This window comes from Nyctereutes procyonoides, unplaced genomic scaffold (assembly GCF_905146905.1).
Source record: "Nyctereutes procyonoides isolate TBG_1078 unplaced genomic scaffold, NYPRO_anot_genome, whole genome shotgun sequence".
NCBI classification, from domain to species: Eukaryota; Metazoa; Chordata; class Mammalia; order Carnivora; family Canidae; genus Nyctereutes; species Nyctereutes procyonoides.
In genome coordinates, this window is record NW_026575122.1 from 29,015,207 (window position 1) to 29,034,671 (window position 19,465).

Genomic DNA, 19,465 nt, shown 5'->3' on the forward strand with positions numbered 1-19,465 from the left:
ACTTACATATACTGGACACAGAACCATGTTTATATTTTTTTTTTTTTACAACCTGGGACTTTTATTTTATCATGTCTTTTTAAGCATAAGTTTTAAATTTATGAAGTTTAGTTTATCGATATTTTCTTCTTTTATGGATCATGCCTTTGATGTCATATCTAAAAACTATTATCCTATACAGGGTCACAAAGGTTTTCTTCTAGAAGTTTTATAGTTTTAGCTCTTAAAGTCTAGGGTACATTTTTAATTAATTTTTGTTATGTGGTGTCAGCTTATAAATTCATCTTTTCACTTATGGATATCTAATTGGTCTAGCAATTTTGAACCATTTATTGAACAAAAACCAACCAGACAATTCTTTCTTCCATTGAAGTGTCTTGACAACTTTGTTAAGAATCCATTGACAAAATTAAGGGCTTGCTTCTCTCAATTTTTTCCCTTTGACCTACATGTCTGTCTTTATGCCAATACTCACCATTTAGAACCCCCCCCCCATAGTTTACAATCTCAGCTTCTAGAAGGGAAACACATCCTTCATACTCACCAGCTCCAGTGCCTCTGAATCGATGCCACTTTATGTCTCAGGGACTTGCCATGCCACACCTGAGATTGTTTAATGTTTAAATCTTAAGATTGTAAAGTTGCAAATTCAGCACTTTCATTTTACAGATAAGGAATGTCAGGCACACTGTAATTGTTTTTATAAGTTAAAGTATTTTTTGTCCCCTGCTGGAACAGAAGCATGATATCTGCCTGGGGATAACATTTATTATGGAGTCATCACACAGTTCTCTCTAAATGAGACCTGGCAGAGCAAGATCCTGAAGAGGGAAAAAATTGTTTGGAGTAGAAACTTAACAAAGGCAAAGTTATAAAAAGAGGAAAGGAAGAGCGCCTGGGTGGCTTAGTCAGCTAAGCATCTGACTCTTGATTTTGGCTCAGGTCATGATCTCAGGGTGCCAGAATTGAACCCCTCATCCAGCTCTGTGCTCAGCAGGGAGTCTGCTTGAGATTCTCTCTCTCGCTCTGTGCTCCCTTTATCCCCCAACCCCCACCACACTTGCTCCTTTGCACTCACTCTCTCAAAGAATAAACAAATCTTAGAAAGAGGAGCGTAAATAAAGGGGAAATACTGAAAATAAAGTACACCTACTTGAAGAGATGGTATAAAAGTGGCATACATTTTAGGTGGCTCTGCTAGTCAAATGCTTCACCGTCTATAGTATACCTCGGTTTCTTTAAAGCTATTGCTAGCACCTCTTGACCTTTAAGGGACCTCACATCATTTGAAAAGTGCTGAGTTATGGCTTTATTTCTTTCAGGTCTTTTTTAAAAAATAGATTTATTTAATTTTTTTTTTTTGAGTAATCTCTACACCCAATATGGGGCTCAAACCCACAACCCTGAAATCATGAGTCTCATGCTCTGCCAACTGAGCCAGCCAGGCATCCTCATTTTTCATTTTTAATGCATTTCTTCTGGCTCTCAATTTAAAAAAGATATACTGTATTTTACAAATATTAAACTTTCTAGCTACAGATGATACAAAGAAACTCATTATAATAGGAAAGCAGTGACTTGCTAAATTTTTCAAAGTAACAATTATCCCTGTGTGTGTGTGTCTGTGTAAGAGTGTTGTGTACAGTCATGGTTATTAGCACATGACTGATACATGGTCTGCAAGATAAGGCTGTGCTTAAGACTGCTTCCTGAGGAATGTAGCTGGTCAATGGAGCTGAGTATCTTATGCTGCATCTTGCTCAGTTGAGCAAAACTTATTCAGTCTGTTGGTCATGATCATCCAACAAGCTGTTTTAGAAAAGAGGAGTAATAATGTGGATGGAAGTCAAATTCATCTATCTAACTGTTCCTTAAAAGATAGAGTTTGAGAGGCACATGGGTGGCTCAATCTGAGGGACATCTGGGTGGCTCAGTTAAGTATCTGCCTTCAGCTCAGGTCATGATCCCAGGATTCTGGGATGGAGCCCCACATCTGGTTCCCTGCTCAGCAGGAAGTCTGCTTCTCCCTCTGCTCCTCCCCACTGCTCATGCTCTCATGTACACATGTGTGCGCGCGCTCTCTCTCTCTCTCTGTGTGTCTCTCAAATAAATAAATAAAATCTTTTAAAAGAAGAATTTGGGGGCTAAGATCAAATAGCAAGGCAAAATATCTAAGGCTAACTAGACTGCAGTATTAATGCATTCTGAATGAATAACTCTTTAAAGACTTTTTGTAAATAGTTGGTTTCATAGCCTACCTTGAATATTTTTTGCATAATAATATTTATATTCTGATGGAAGTTAGGATTTTTTTATATCGTATTTAAGTTCTTATGTACTTAAGTACATAAGAACTTAAATATGAAAACATGGAAGGAATAAATACACACTGCAAGATTAGTATTTATTCTTGGAGGAGGAGGGAAACTTGAATGTTATATATAACAATTTGTTTCATAAAATGTTTTAAATCAGTATTGCAGAATGTTTGGGATTTGTTAAATCTTAAAGGAAGCAGAGGGGAGATATATATGGGTATATATATCTAGCAGTGAATCTTTGTGAGGAGATGCCATGATTACCAGCAGTTAAGAGAAATTTAGGGTAGTGGAAGAATTCCTAGGTTAGATAATGGGAAGAACTCATGTTTATGTGATACCTGTAGGAGTCATTTCTCCTGTAGAATATGACTTTTTAGTTTTGAACCATTGACAGTTGTGCTCCACCAAGGCTCAGGCTCCTCAAGACAATCCATCAGTCCAGTGCTGATAGTGGTGAGAATCACCTATTGCTCTCAGCTCCTCCTGTAATATGCTTCAATAACAGTATCTAATTCTTCATGTTTGCCATTGGAGGAGATGTTATATAGTATGAAATCAGAAACCTAGAAGTATCAGAGTTAGAATTTACATCAAAGCTGATCTTCATTATCCTTTTATGAGTTAATGCTTTCTTTATGCACTCTTATCCACAGGATGAAGATACTGGAATGAAAAGTAAAGTCCATCATATTGCCAAGGAGATCATGAGCTCAGAGAAAGTGTAGGTATTCAGTTTATAATTCAGAAGACCATTTATTTCCCCAATGGCTCATTTAAAACATTTTTTTTTTTACAGGTTTGTGGATGTGTTAAAACTTTTGCACATTGTAAGTATCTGCAAATATTTTCTTAAAATCTGAGTCTGTCCTCCTTTGCATCTTTCCCTATGTTAAAAAATTTTCAGCATAACTTAAATATACTTAACGTGTGTGTGTGTGTATATGTATATATATGTATATATGTTAGAAAATTATGGTTACATCTTTAAATTCATATATGTGTGACTAACTATATTTTCTAAAATGTATGTATCTAATGTCTGTGTAGTATTACCAGATGATTCTCGAAAAATAGGGCCTTTATATCCATGTCTCCAAAGTCTTCAAATTTTCTATGTTCATAATAAAGAGTTTTTAAAGTGATAATATTTCTTGTTGGGTAGTTATAGAAGATGTCTATCAGTAGAATTTTAGACAGTATAAAAACAATATAAAAAGAATGTCATGATTGGTATTCAAAATGATTCTCCTTCTATCTGAATCAGCTCCCAGAAATAGACACTTAAAATAGACATTTTTACGACTAACTTTTTAAAGTTCTCTATCCAATTTTTATAGTTGTCAACTTGAACGAACCTGTTGGGAAACAGTTATGATATATCTGACAGCATATTCATTTTTCTCATGCACTTTTTTATACCTGCAAGTTTTTACAAGTTTCATTACGAATTGGAAGTTAAAGCACTTTATTCCAGTTATATTTTGGCAAGTTATTAAGACTTAACAAAAGAAGGGTAAGTTAGAGGAAACAATGAAGAAAGAAATTGAGGTGGAAATTTACTTAGATGGTATAATTACTAACATCTTAAACTTAATTACTGAGACTTGGTAGGTTCACACCCATTAATATCTTTAAGAGTATCATTATTTTCAGTTTTCCTTTTGAAAGATACATGTGAATATGAAAAGTAGGGTACACTTAAGGGTGGTTCATATTCACTAAATGATTCCCTGTGTTCTGTACTTAGTACAAGAGAAACCAGGAGCTCTAATTCCTGTGTGAAAAACCTCTAGTTTTGGAAACTTTTCTAAAACAATTCTTAACATTGTTGTTTTGAGAAATTACTATCCTGTGAATAGTTTCTTACATAACTCTTGACCGTGTTGCTTAGTTCTCTTTATAATTCATTTTTAAAAATTATAGCATAATATTTGGTCACCCAAACTTATTTGTTGAGTTTGAAGTATATTGTCATTTCAAATACATAACAGCATGATGAATAAATAACTTTTCAAAATAAACTCCATTTTGAACTGAATAAATTCCATTTTTTTACTGAACCTCTATTGTTTTAAACAATTGTATTGGACAAGGAAAAAGCAAAACTTCCTTTTTCTTTAAAGCTCAACATATATGTAGGACAAATTGTACATTTTCTCGTAGACATGTTTAAATAGAAATTGGACCTCTTTAAGGATATTTTAAGCATTTTTTTTTGTTTTTTTTTTTTTTTGTTTTTTTTTATTTATGATAGTCACACAGAGAGAGAGAGAGGCAGAGACACAGGCAGAAGGAGAAGCAGACTCCATGCACCGGGAACCTGATGTGGGATTCGATCCCGGGTCTCCAGGATCGCGCCCTGGGCCAAAGGCAGGCGCCAAACTGCTACGCCACCCAGGGATCCCATTTTAAGCATTTGATTGATAAGCTCATGGAGGCAATAATGCTATGGAGTCAGAAAAGCTTGGTTAGAACTTCAGTGCAGTATTTCAGCAAATCTTGCATGGTACACATACATGTTGAATATTCGTTCCAAGATGAACAAGATGAACAACAGAGTCCTAGCCCTCATAGTGCCAATAGGTGAGTTTAGTGCTTCTTATAATATGATGAGAGGCTGGATTTTAAAATTTCCAAAATCCATGTTGGACCAGAATGTTTGTAAAATACAATAGAAATGTCATGGCCATGTCAAATTGACATAAACGTTTCCAATCCTTTATTCACCCTTCTAATTAATATCTTTGTGGACCAATAACAATTTAAGGACCACACTTTGAGAATGTTGGCAAAAATATCAGTGCCTTTCTGCCTAAGTAGATTCTGATGTTGTTGTTGTTGTTGTTTTAAGATTTATATATTTATTTTTTAGAGAGAGAGCGAGCACAAGCATGCATGGGGGAAGAGGCAGAGGGAAAGAATCCCCAAGTAAACTCCCCATTGAGTGGGGAAGCCAGATGCAGGGCTCAGTCTCCTGACCCATGAGATCATGACCTGAGCCAAAACCAAGAATCAGAGGCTTAACTGAGCCATGCAGGGACCCAATTCTGTTTCTCAGTAGCTATGTGAAGTTAGTCTAACCCTTTGGTCTAGCTTTCCTCATTTGTAAGATGGGGATACAAATACTGATCTCTCTGGTTGTGAGGAATTAGTGGAATAAAGTATGTGAAACAGCCTGATATTGTGCACAGTATACAGTAGGTACTCAAATTGCCTTTCATTACCCTCTTCATCTTCCCTTGTAGAACATCAATTAATGGGAAGAATTCACTGTTATCAAACAGTGGCCTTTTGATAATTCTATCCCCTTTTTCCCCTGTACTAAAATTTTAATGGAGAAGTTCTGATTCCGATACGTAGAGAAGCCATTCGGAGCTTCATTACTTTAATGGGGCACCTGAGTAGCTCAGTGGGTTAAGCATCTGACTCTTGATTTCGGCTCAGATCATAATCTCAGGGTTGTGAGGTGGAGACTCAGGCCCTGTGCTAGGCATAGATCCTGCCTAAGATTCTCTCTCTCCCTCTACTCCCCCAGCTTCCCCCACTCCCTGTTCACCTGCGTACACTCATGCATGCTCCCTCTCTTTGAGAAAAAAAAAAAAAGCTTCATTAGTTTATTTATTGATTACTTAAAACTATGTATCTTATTCTTACCTCTGTATTTTTAGAAGAAATCATAAACACTTGGGACAGTCAGACCCAAGTATTTCCCATGTCATTTCAGATCTGATAGATCTCTTGGATGGCCTTGGCCTCTTCCTAGATGGTGTTGAACTGTGAATCATTCAAAACCCATCTTGACTGGTACATTTTCAGAACCTCTTAAGACTTTAATCTAGGAGTGAGAGTAGATCATCTGCCAACCTCATGTTAGCATCCTGTCTGGTATGTGCAAATGTTAACTCAGCAGAGCCCAGCTCTAATGGGAACTTTAACAACAGAACATTAGCCAGGGGAGAGCCATTACTAGAAGAGACTTGTTACCAGCATAATATGGATGAAGTCAAAAGAATCTCATTTCATTTCACCACCCCCACCACACTGTTAAAGTACATATTTACTTTTCTATTAAAAGTAGTTCACAAAGGTAGTGCCCATGGATGGTAGTAATCCTGAGCACTACTGCTATCTGACTTCATATAAATGAGTTAATGTCTGTATTATATCCTAGAATATGACTACTCTAAAATATCTCAATAACAGGCTTTAGATAATCCAGTGGATATTTTTTTGGATATCAACTAGGTATCCAAGTGGCTTGGGAGAAACTATTGTTTCTGTTATACACGATTTCCTGTGAATAGTTTACTATATTAGAGATTCTAGAATAGCATTAATAGATCTTTCTGTGATGATAGAAATGCTCAGTATTTGCACTATCCAATATTTTTAAATTTTAAATATGCCACTATAGTTCACTAACACATTATATATTACTTTAATATATCACTGTAGCTCGTGGACATTTCTTTGTTTAGAATTTGCTGAACTAGGTGACATAGCTCATAGAAGAAAAACTAAAAACCTAAACTAAAGAATTTCATCATTTAAGCTGTTATGACATTGGAAGAAAATAGGCATGGATGGAGGCATGCAGTTTAAAATCTACTCAAGATTCTATGAGCCAATATATGTAGTTGAGGCCTTTGATTCATCTGCCTGATATTTGTGAGGGAAAATTGGGCCTATAGCAGCAAAGTCCAAGACTTTACAATTAAGGTTTTTTGTGATAACATGCTCTGCAGTATTTGCCATGAGCTTCTGGACTTGGAACTATAGGTTGGTTCTTTTTTCTTTTCTTTTCTTTCTTTTTTTTTTTTTTTAATAAGATCTTAATTTTAAGTAATTTCTATTCCCAACTTGGGGCTCGAAGTTTCAACCCTAAGATCAAGAGTCACATGTTCCACTGACTGAGCCAGCTAGGCACCCCTGAACTAGATTTTTAAAAAAAGGTTCAGGGATACACAATGCTTCTAAGTCAATATCCAATACTAGTGTTTGTTTTTTCAAATGGTAGTGCCATCCCTGTGGCTGCCAAATTCAGAAAACTAGGATTTGTTCTTTATTTCTCCCTCTCACTCACTTCTCCAGCCAACCTATCAGCAAACCTCCTGATTCTGTTTCCACTTTACTGCCACCAACCTAGTCCAACGTATCTCTTATTTGGACAACCATTCCAGCCTCCTGTTTCCATTCTCACCCTTCTTCCAATCTGTTTCTTATACGATTTTTTAAAAATAAATTTTGAGCGATTTTCTTAAAATATGTATTAGAGTATGTCACTCCCCTGCTTAAAACCCTTTAAATGACTTTCATTCCATTAAGAATAAAGTCCACATGGGGCACTTGGAGGGCTCAGTTGGTTAAGCATCTTGCCCATGGCTCAGGTCATGATCCCAGGGTCCTGGGATCAGGCTGTGTGCTGAGTCGGGCCTGCTTAGCAGGGAGTCTTCTCCCTCTCCTGCTCCCCCTGCTTGTATTCTCTCTCTGTCAAATAAAAATCTAAATAGATAGATAGATAGTTACGCCTGGGTAGTTCAGTGGTTGAGTGTCTGCCTTCAATTCAGGGCATGATCCCAAGGTCCTGGGATTGAGTCTCGTATCAGGCTCCCCGTCGGGAGCCTGCTTCTCCCTCTTCCTACATCTCTGTGTCTCTCATGAATAAATAAATAAAATCTTTAAAATTAATAAATAAAGTCCACATTACTCACCAAGGCTAGTAAATAGAATGACTGTATGTCCCAGTCTGCTTTTGATAGTCTTGGTTATTGTCTTGGCATGATTATTATCACAGTCCCTTTTCTCTTGAGTCATTAAATTATGGTTCTCCCTGGCTAGAAAGTGCTTTGTAATCTGGTCTCTCACTAAGATGAGATGCAGGGGAAAGAGAGGTTTTCTCTTATTCACTGACCATGTTCTGGCCATACAGGCCTCCTTCTGGCTTTGAGTTTGGTTGCTAATGTTATTCTGGCTCACAGCTTTTGCTAATTTAGTTTCCTAGAATCTTTGTTCTTCATTTCATTCCTAGCTAGTTTTTTCTTTATCCTTCCAATTTGGGCTTAATGCCACCTCCTCAGAGAGGGGTTCCTTGACTATCCTTTTCTCTTTCATTTTCCCTTTGTATTCTTCTTGGCATTTAATATAATTGCATATTGGTTTACTAGTTTATTCTGGTCTACTCTACTAAAATGTAAGCTAGGTGAGGGCAGGGATCATATCTTCAGCACCTACCATCATTCATGTTCTTTGGAAGGCTTTCAGTAAACATTTGTTGAATGAATGAGTGTGACTAATTGATCAGTGGTTAAGAATTCTGCCTTCACCACTATGTGCTCTTCCTTGGTTTCTTCTGGAAAATGGGAATAATAAAAATAATTGCATTAAGTTAATGTGATGATGGGGCACCTGGCTGGCTCAGTCAGTAGAGTATGACTTATGATCTCAGGTTGTGAGTTCAAGTACCCCGATTGGGTGTAGAGGTTACCTTAAAAAAATAAAATCTTTAAAAAAAATAATAAAGTGGGTGTGATAATTAAATGAGATCATGCAAAATAAATGTTAAGCACTTAAGTAGTTTTAGCTGCAGGTTAAGTAGAGGGCCTTCAAGATAAACTGCTTTTTTATTCAGACCTTATTTATATAAATTAAAATGCATACTACTTAATTATGATGTTTTCAAATAAGCTTTTAATCAAATCAGTCAAAATAGCTTGTTTCTGAAATAGACCCTACTAAGGTTCTTCCTCTGCTAGGAGGTAAGTTCCATGAAGACAGGGATTTTTACATTTCATTGATTCTTATCCCAGTAAATTCATATGTGTTGAATGAATGATAGACAACTAATGAATAAAATAATACTTGGTAAAACTTGTTATTTATATTTGTTTTTCCCTAATGTAGCAGGGTTGTCCAATCCAGAGCTTGCTATTGTATTACATATAAATGCATATTTTAAAGGTAAAACACCTTAGATACCTTAATATAATTAAGTACAAGTGACATACTTTTGTTGTTGTTTTTGTTGTCTTATTTTCTCTTTGATGGGAGACTAGTTTAACACACAGCTTTGTAAACTTATTTTACGAATGTCCAAATAGCATGACTTAATTTTTTTGCAAGAGAATGATCAGAGACTGAGAGGTCTTTGAGAGGTCTTTTTTGACAAAGATGGACTGATTAAGTAGTAAAGTGATCCTAGTAATGAAGCATGTTTGCTCCATCGTTTCTTTAGGTTGAAACACACTTACCTTAAAAATTTGAAAGACTCTCAGTGAAATCCATAGAGTTAGAAGCAATGTTACTGAGACATCTATGTGTATGTTGGTAACTAGACATATCTTTTATTATTTTTTAATGCACTATGAAAAGCATAGAAGACTTTCTCCTAGAACTCTTCAGTTTTTCCCATCTTAAAATAACTTCATCCTTTTCTGCTAAATGCACCCTGTCTTTTGAATCTTGTTAACCATTCATTATGATTTATTTCTTTAGTTGTAAAGAATGTTCTTTTAGTGTATCTTCACAAGGCTGCCAAACCTTTACTTTTTGAGCAGCTTCCTTCATGTGACTGTCCTTCACTGAATGAAGTTCATTGTTAAGAGCTCCCTTCTCTCACTGCTGAGGTGTTTGTTTTCCCTACTTTGGTTTGGTATTTCCTTCTTGTAATATGCCTCTACTTCAGAGTTCTCTTTCCAAACTTTAAGGGACTTGTGGATCTTTAATGATATTCATGTGATCACTTAAATTAACCAAATCTTCTTTACTTAAATAGATGGTCTTCTACTGAGCACTCTGTGTGCCATGAAACATTCTAAACATGTTAATAGAAATTGCCTATTTTAATCCTCATAACAACCCTATCAAATAGGTGTTATTTCTGTATCTTCAATGAAGAACACTAATTGCCAGAAGTAACCCACTACTAACTAAATGGCAAAGCCAGACTTAACTCTAGTCTCTCTGAGATGTTGCACTTAGTGATTGTTCAGAAATTGATTAAAAATTATTACTGGAAATCTCTAGTATGCTATATGGGGGATAGTAGTATATCTTTGGGTATATTAGTATATACTGGGTATATTGGGTATATAGTTTGTTGGGTATATTAGTTTGTTCAGTTGGCCAAAAAAAAAAAAACCCAGAGAAATTCTAGTTTTACATCTTCTAAAGAGGAAAATGAAGCTAAATATTGGTCACTTAGGAAATACTATGTAGATTGCTTGTTAATGTTGTTAAGGGAGTTAGAGACTGGAGATAAAAGATTGGTTTTAGTCATGTTTTATACAGTTTGCATGCATTGATGATTATGCACAATGTCATCAGGTCTGAATATATATAGAGGGAGGCATCATTTCATTGATCAGATATTTTAATTTAAAAACAAAATCAAAATGTTAGTGTTGGGACATTCTCTCCCCTCTACATTTACTTCATAGTTTTACACCCCTTTCTGCATATTTATCAAAGCTCTTTGACTTTTGCAGCTGCTTTGCTTTTGCGTAACATGAAGTGTTTCTTAATGCCGTTTATGAAGGCAAGGAGCCCTGCAGAGTTCCCCGTGCATCCATATGTCCATTCAGTCTTTATAATCCAGTGTCATCATACTGGTTAAGTAATGGCCTGAGGTCAGGAAGCCTAGTCCGCACAGCTTAATTAAGTCACTTACTTCTCTTTGGCATCAGAGCTGTAAAGCCTGACCCGACAAGTAAGACCATCTGTTTTGTGCTTCACTGTTTTAGATGTTCATACTTGACTTTATTTGCATTGATTTTTGCTTAGGTCTTGCCCAAGTGATCAGAGCTTGTAAGGCTAGTTTGTTAATATCTGAGGAACTGAATATGTTTGAAAAGTTGATCTGGTTCTCATTTGTAGGTTTTCTGGGAATTATTAAGAATAATATTATGATATGCTTTATAATTCAGGAGCCTATTTCTATTGCTAAAAGTGCCGAGCTGAACCACACATTTGGTTGCTGTGATCAGAAACCTGAGTGTAGGTGGTTCAGTTTTACATAAGAATCTTTGGTGGTTTTTTTTTTTTTTTTTTTTTTTTTGGTGGGTTTTATGTTGGAAGCATAGACTGCACTATAGGTGGTTGATATAAGTAAACTCTATTGCTTGCCTAACATTTTCACACTCTAGTTCCCACACCCCTTCCATTCTAATTACCCAGCCTTTCCAGTGTGGAAAAGTATACTCTGGATCTAATTTTTGAAGTGACAGTCATGTGGTCTTAAGTCCTTACTGATTTAGTCAAGAAGGTGTTGGAGAATTTAAATTCTTCTGCCCCAGAATAGTTTTGCCTCTGGCTCTTAAGTGTCATCACACTTTCCCAAATTATCCTGGCTGTTAGCATTTAGAAAAATAACCAGACATATGTTATAATCATCCTTTTTATTAAAAAAAAAAAAAAAGAATGTTTTCTTCCTTCTAGTGGCACCAGTTCTAGAAATGGTTGAGGTTCATGAAGAGCTGAAAAGCTAAAGATTCTGCATGTAGTTCTTGTGTGCATTAGTTACATCTGGCACTGGGGCCATAGCACATTGCTTTCAGGGGATGAACTTTTGGCCAGAGCCGTGTGTAATTGTGAAGGCCAGGAGTAGCAAGTGGGGTTCTTGGTGTGGGTTGCATTGGCCTAGTATAAAGGTTACCCGTTTCTGTTTTCAAAAAGGTACAATGAAGACTAGTTGATGACCCTGGTAGTGCCTGCTTAGAATAGATAACTTCCTGAGCACCTGGATGGCTCAGTCAGTAAGTGTCCAACTCTTAGTTTCAGCTCAGGTCATGATCTGGGGTTGTGAGATCAAGCCCACTTTAGGCTCAAGGCTCAGCACAGAGTCTGCTAGAGATTCTTTTCCTTTCCTGTCCCTCCCCTCTGTTCCTACCCCACTTCCCACACACGCACGCTCTCTTTATCTAAATAAATAAATGAAATCTTTTTTTTTTTTTAATGTAACTTTCTGGGTCCTAGGAATAATTTGTAATAGATAGAAACTCTAAATTCCTATCATCTCTAGTAATTGTTCTTTTGTTCTCTTAATTATTAAATTTCTATTATATTTTATTGTGCTCCTCATAGTTTTAACAAGGACAGTATAGGCCACTAGTTCATCCAGAGCTACCTGCAATCATCCAGTAGTACTGGAAAAAGTGACACTTTGCCTGGTATGTGACAGACACCTCCAGTTAGAGGCAACCATCTCACTGGTCAGCCCAGTGTGAATTTGGCTGGCTTCTGTTGAATGTTTCTTAAATAAACAAGTTTCCCTTTTGGCAACGGTGTCAGACATACGGAATGCAAGAGTCTGGCAAAAGCTATGTCAAATAGGGTCCTTAAGCTACTTAGCTGCTAATGGCTACTGTCACTGCTGTGACTGAGGAAATATCTTCCAATTGGAAAATAAAAGTCAACTTGCTGCCAGGGGACAAACATATTCATCATTTATTCTACCAGAATAAAGGGCAGTTATGATTGCTTTGCTGAACAAGGAATTCTTGCATTTAAGTTATATTAATCATTAAATCGGTAAATAAGAAAAAAGGAGAAAGAAAAAGAAAAAGCACTATCGAGGATGTTTACTGTGCTTTCGTTACTGTTGGGGTTGGGGAAATTATTTGTGACATGTAAATATATTCTGCAGTTCTTGTGCCTGTTGGAAAAATCTAATGACTTTCAAAAGCATTAAGTAGCTCTATTTTCTCTAGTAAATGTGAATGCTGATAGAAACAAGCTGCTAGGAGGTGGAATTTGGCCAATATCCATTTGGTTTCTGGAGATGTTTTGTGTGGTTTTCTGGATTGGAGTTTATGCAAGTTATAAATTCCTATTTTATATTACAGTAATTAGCTGTAAAAGTAATTCTTTAGTTACTGGTCTAAGTACTTGCTTGGTTCCTTTGGGCCCATGTGACTGTTATACCAATAAAATTAGTCCCAAGTATTGAGGCCTAAGGTGAAGTGTTTATTAGCACTTGTTCAGCACAAGAGGATTTGAATTGTCTGAAATAACTGTCCTTTAGGAAAGGAATCCTTTCACATGTACTTTTAAATTTCACATAAGTTTTTATCTTTCACAAGAAGCATAAGGAATGTGTATGGTTAATGTCTGTATATTGGAGGCAAGTGGTTGAAGGGGTCAGAGGAGAAACCAGTTTTTTGTTTTGTTTTTTGTTTTGTTTTGTTTTGTTTGGTCTATTTGATTTGCCCAGTGAATCCCTGAAGGGAAAGTAGTTAGAAATAAAGATTGAGGAAGATGAAGCCTAGTAAAGAGTCTTTTTGACCCAACTTTGCTTTAAGGTTTTAATTAAACCTGCTGTTTCTAAGAAGGAACTGTCTCTATTTTTGAGTCCTTAGGACTGTGGAACAGATTCCACTATTGTTTTTACTTATTCCCTGAGGGTGGCCTCAAGATAGGGTGAAACCAAACAGGATCTCAGACACCACCATCCTTTCCAAGTCCTCTGGGGTGACAGGGTGGGATGGTGTGGACTTGTCATAAAACATGGTATATAAATCATTTTCTAGGGAAAAGTTGATGGAAAAATTTTTTTTATTTTGTGTAAAGTATAAATCCCAGTGAATTTATTGAGAGGTCACTTGGAGAGGGAGTTTTAAGGTCCCCAGTGAAAATATTTGATGTATTCTGTGTGCCAGACACATTGTTAAACACTTTAAGTGTGTTATCTGATGATGTGGAATATGAACGTCTCATAATCCACTTAACAGATGAGGAAAATGAGGCTAGCCCAAGGAAGCACAGTAATACTGGATCCAGTATTCTCTGATCATCAGGAATGTGCCAGTCTCCTCCACATGCCTTACCTAGAATGCTCTTGTTGGGAAATCATTACTGAAAGTGAGCAAAGGGACTTTCCAGAAAAAAATTGAGATCTCTTAGGGACTTCTAAAATAAATGATTTTTGTTCATATAGCATTATTGGAATAAGTTTAAAGGCTACTTAGAGTTGCAGTATAATTTCCAGATACCCTTTAATATAATTACTAAGTTTGGAGATCAAACCAAAAGATTTAAGAGAAATGTCATACAGACTGTTTTAAAACCAAATTTCTACCATAGGTACTTGGTTGTGTTGGATTTTTTTCTGTCCAACTAAGTAGGATAGAAGGAAGTGGGCACTTTCAATTTGTAATTCTACATAGAAAGTACAGTTTGTGATTTATATTGTTTTAGAGGAGAGAATCACTAGGGGGGAAAGCTTTATATCAAAATATATGTCTATATATGTTATTTTTCCTTCTCTGAACTGTAATAGGATTTCCGAGACGCAGTGGCTCATGCTTCCAGGCAACTTGGGAAACCAGTTATTGAGGACCGGATCCTAAATCAGATCCTGTACTACTTGCCTCAGCTGTATGAGCTTAACCGGGATCTCCTGAAGGAACTGGAGGAAAGGATGTCAAACTGGTAAAAATGGACTGAGCGGCTTTCCCAAAGTCCAATTTCAGATGAAGCCATGGGGGCCCTGCTTGTGACAGAGAGGTGGTGTTCCTTACATTGAGTTGTTTCAATGGATTGAATCTTCTTGGAAGTTACCTGTAGATTGGTCTTTTTATTTTATTTTCTTAAAGCTTTTATTTATTTGAGAGAGGGCAAGTGTGTGTGGGAGAGAGAAAGAGAGAGAGCTTGCATACGAGCAGGGTGGGGGAAATGTGTGCAAAGGGAAAAGCAGACTCCCTGCAGATCAGGGAGCCTAACAGGCCATCCCAAGACCTCAAGATCATGACCTGAGCCAAAGGCAGACATTTCTGAGCCACCCAGGTGCCCCAAGATTGGTCATTTTAGATGGCCGAAATTCACAACCTTGATGCACTGAGCTCAATTTTAGACTTGTTTAAATTCTTTGGTAATATTGCCCAAAAGCAAAAGGGTTCATATTTAGCCAATTTAACTTTTTAAGATTGAAGGAGTTTACTTGACATATTCACATCAAAATGTCTTTAAATGCTTTATTATCTTTTCGGAAGTTTCATGAATCTTTCTTTATATTTTAGAACAGGCCATTCTCTGAGATATAATGGGTTTGTTTGGTTTAGAAAATTTACATGTGTATGATACCATTGTAGGCTATAGATTTCCAAACTGGAAAAGAATACCAAAAAGGTTAACTACTTCAGTGGGTTGTAGAAAGTAAGCAGAAACTTCAGTAACATTTTTGGAAACATGTAGGAAATTCGTTCTAGGGGGATCAGATTTATTGTCCCTGGGGAACCCCAAATGGTTAGAATTACAAAATAGTGTCACATACTTTCATGATCAAAATTTCCTTGTAAAAAAAAAAAAAATTCCTTGTAAGTTTTCTTTTCCAGAAAAATACCTCTTGCCTGATTTGGAAATATCATGCCTCTCTGCATGTTGGGAAAATGTGTTAGATAAGTGATTAATTCTTAGATGCAGCCTAAGTGTAAAATAACACAGAGTTAAGGACTGAGGATGACTAAGAGTATTTTTAAAAGTCATACTAGAAATAAAATGTGATTACAAAGAGTTTTCCCGGGACGCCTGTGTGGCTCAGTGGTTGAGTGTATGCCTTTGGCTCAGGGTGTGATTCCGGAGTCTTGGGATTGAATCCCACATAAGACTCCTTGTATGGAGCCTGCTTCTCCTCCCTTTGCCTATGTCTCTGCCTCTCTCTCTGCTCTCTCTGTGTCTCTCTTGAGTAAATAAATAAAATCTTAAAAAAAAAAAAAAAACCAGTTTTCTTATACACAGTCTGTCATTCTTCTTATAATAATTATCTTTAAAATTACTCAATTAGCTTTGTTTTTTTAATTGCCTTTAAAAGATATACATATTTATGCAAGTAGATGGTAAAAGAGGCTTAAATATATTTTTTGCTTGTGCTAAAAGTTTTCTCGAGTTTAGATTGATAGATGTTCTGCGTTAAAGTATTAAGCATTCATAAGAAACAGACTAAATTGATTAAAGGGACAGCTAAAACGATAATTATGGGAAAAGCTGCACTTATTACTGACATAAAACTCTTCTAATCCTTGGATAAGATACTTATTAAATAAAATCTTTTTCTCTCAGGGGCCTTCAAGTTAAGGCATACTTTTTGGTTTGTATGCTTTCTAAAATAACACTAATTTTTACATTGGCTTTTAGTAACTGTTGAGATACTTCATTTCTGCATTCAGCAAGGTTTTGAGTTTTCTATGGTATACTCATGAGGGCTCTAAGCATGGCAGGAATATCACATTGCACAAAACAGATAAGGCTCTTGCTCTCATTTTAGTGAGGGGAGAACCAGAAAAATAGACAAGAAGCATTAGATGAAAGCAATTTCTGATCTGGAAAGACGTAAAATAAGATAATGCACAGGCAAGTGAAGATTGGGTGGCTAAGGAAGGCCCTTTGAAGAGGCAAAGCACTTTAAAGTGACATCTGAACGTAAAGGAGAAGCTGGCCAGGGTTCCATATTTCCAGGCATGCGGAGCCGTTAGTAAAAGTTTGCAAAGTGGGAATGACTCTATGTCAAAGTAATATAAAGAAGGCTAGTGTGGTTGGAGAGTACTGAGAAAGGAGAGAAGCGTGACACAGGTCAGAAAAGTAGGTAGCAGCAGGACCAATGGGGCTTTGTAAGCCAAGGTAAGGGGTTGTTGGTTTTCCTGCTCATGGGAGGCCATCGAAAGTCACATTGATGTAATGCATGTTTTTAGACTCCAAGGCTGTGCAGAAGGATGAGACAGTAGAAGCAGGGAGAGTCAGAGGGCTGGGAAAATCCAGGCAAGATGTGATGGTGAAAAGTAGGCATTTGGGGATAGGAGATGTCATACAAGAAGAGAAAAGAGGAAGAGCTAATGGCTTAGACTTGGGACTCTGGTCTTCGTTGGATGTTTTAGATACATTAATGACTCTTTATGTTTTTGTCTATCTCTTCTCTATCTTAGGACTGAACAACATAGAATTGCTGATATCTTTGTAAAGAAGGGACCATATCTAAAAATGTATTCCACATACATCAAAGAATTTGATAAAAATATAGCTTTGTTGGATGAGCAGTGCAAGAAGAACCCAGCTTTTGCTGCTGTCGTTAGAGATTTTGAGGTATTTTGCTACCATATAATATTGAACCCCTTTTACATTTTTTGTTTTTAAAGCTCTAATAATTTGCAGTCATTGAAAACAAAAGGTATTAAAATATAAACCCTTCAAAGTCAAAGAGGGGATTGAACAAATTAAAAGGTGAGAACGTGTGTACAAGATTTATTTTTTATTTTTTAAAGATTTTATTTATTTATTCATGAGAGACACAGACAGAGAGAGAGGCAGAGACACAGGCAGAGGAAGAAGCAGGCTCTGGGCAGGGAACCTGACATGGGACTCGATCCCGGGTCTGCAGGATCAGTCCCGGAACTGAAGGTGGCACTAAACTGATGAGCCACCCGGGCTGCCCACTGTACAAGATTTAATTTAGAAGATCTCTTATTGCATGCTAGAATATTTTGATGGGTCTCCTTTTTTTTTGTTGTTGTTGTTGTTGTTGTGGGGAAGTACACATAAAATAAAACTTAATCATCTTAGCCGTTTTTAAGTGTATAGTTCATAGCATTAAGTACATTCACATTGTTTTGCAACCAATCTCTAGTACTCTTTTTATCTTACATTGCAACACTGAAACTATGCCTAAAACAATTCCCTAGTCTCCCCTTCCTAGCATGGTGACCATCATTCTACCTTCTGTCTCTGAATTTGACTACTCTAGGAACATTTCTTATTTTTAACTCATTTTTTTCCTTTTATTGTTCTAACAACTGATCTGCAGTGAAGGATGGGAAATATAATTTGTTTCCCTTTAGATAAATAACACAGGTTCAGTGTCAAAGTTAAGAAAAATTAATGACATGTTTATAACCAAAGCACTGTGTTTTGACTCAAGCTAGGAGAGTACAGCCGGATTTGATTAGAGATAAATGATATAATACATCTCTTGAAAATTAGTTTTAACTAAAATTTTATTTAAGGCCTTCCCCCAATCTTGGATAAAATGTGAATTATTATGTGTTTTAATATATATTTCTTTTTTGAAACTAAAAAAAATCAGCGAGTACTAGTCATGCAAATTTAGAAAAGTTGTGCAAGTAATATTTCTGATTTCTTATTTGTAAATGAAACACATAATTAAACTTGAAATAATTTGTTGTCTTTTTTCCTTTTTTTTTTTTCTTTTCCTCTCCTCTGATGTCTTCATGATGTTAAGAAAGGAAATGTGATTTATATAGCTATGGCAACTGATAATTGACCCAGGTTTTCATCAGTGTCCAGTGAATTGTTTTGTTGCCTTGGCAGCAAAAAAAAAAAAAAAAAAAAAAGACAGGAAAATTAGCTGTCTTGGTTAATGATGCTGCATGGTAGATGCTTTCTTAAATGCAGTATCATTATAATTTTAAAAATTATTCTGTGTACCAGACCCTAGAGGTGCATATTTAGAAAGAGATGAAATGATCGGAGCAAATCTAAAGAAACCCTTCCCCACCCACCTGAGCTGTGGAAGAAGTGCAGGACATCTTAGGATGCAGGGATATTTCACTCAGCCATTTTGATGCCATCTCACAGTAAATTCCCTGTTTTGGAGAATGGCTGCAAGGCCCAGGATTGGTTAGAAGTGTCTGTTGTACATACTAAGGAAAAGAGCTTTAAAGGCAGAATCAAATGCCTTTTTTGGTCAAGTCAGAATGGCTCTGGAGTCAAACATTTCTATATACACTGATTTGGAAGTTGTCTTTTATAGCCATTCATCTGAGAAAGACGTCCATCAGGCTTATTAGAAAAGGTATGCTTGGGGATCCCTGGGTGGCTCAGCGGTTTGGCATCTGCCTTCAGCCCTGGGCGTGATCCTGGGGTCTTGGGATCGAGTCCCACGTCGGGCTCCCTTGCAGGGAGCTTGCTTCTCCCTCTGCCTGTGTCTCTGCCTCTCTCTCTGTGTCCCTCAGGAATGAATAAATAAAATCTTTTAAGAAAAGAAAAGGTATGCTTAGCAAGACTGCTTTTCGGGTTATCTTTAATTTCTGCAGTGCTCCCCAGTTATCGTGAGTATACTGACCTTAGGCCCTGCTTATTATTTGAATCTGGTTCCCAGTAGCTTTATTTCTTCTACCGTATCTTTAGGGCCATGCAGTTCTTTG

General features: G+C 36.6%; 1 protein-coding gene and 1 non-coding gene across 2 annotated transcripts in view; one reads left to right on the forward strand and one right to left on the reverse strand.

Annotated features, from left to right (window-relative positions):
• The window catches only part of FGD6 (FYVE, RhoGEF and PH domain containing 6), a 107,301-nt gene that overhangs the window by 47,793 nt on the left and 40,043 nt on the right, over nt 1-19,465 (forward strand). The window contains exons 4-7 of the mRNA XM_055336430.1: nt 2,975-3,042; nt 3,118-3,148; nt 14,593-14,744; nt 17,231-17,387. Coding sequence (XP_055192405.1) covers nt 2,975-3,042; nt 3,118-3,148; nt 14,593-14,744; nt 17,231-17,387 — 408 coding nt within the window. The remainder of the gene's footprint in view (nt 1-2,974; nt 3,043-3,117; nt 3,149-14,592; nt 14,745-17,230; nt 17,388-19,465) is intronic.
• Nucleotides 1,375-1,447, reverse strand: TRNAM-CAU (transfer RNA methionine (anticodon CAU)). Its single transcript has one exon. It is a non-coding gene; the product is annotated as a tRNA-Met (tRNA).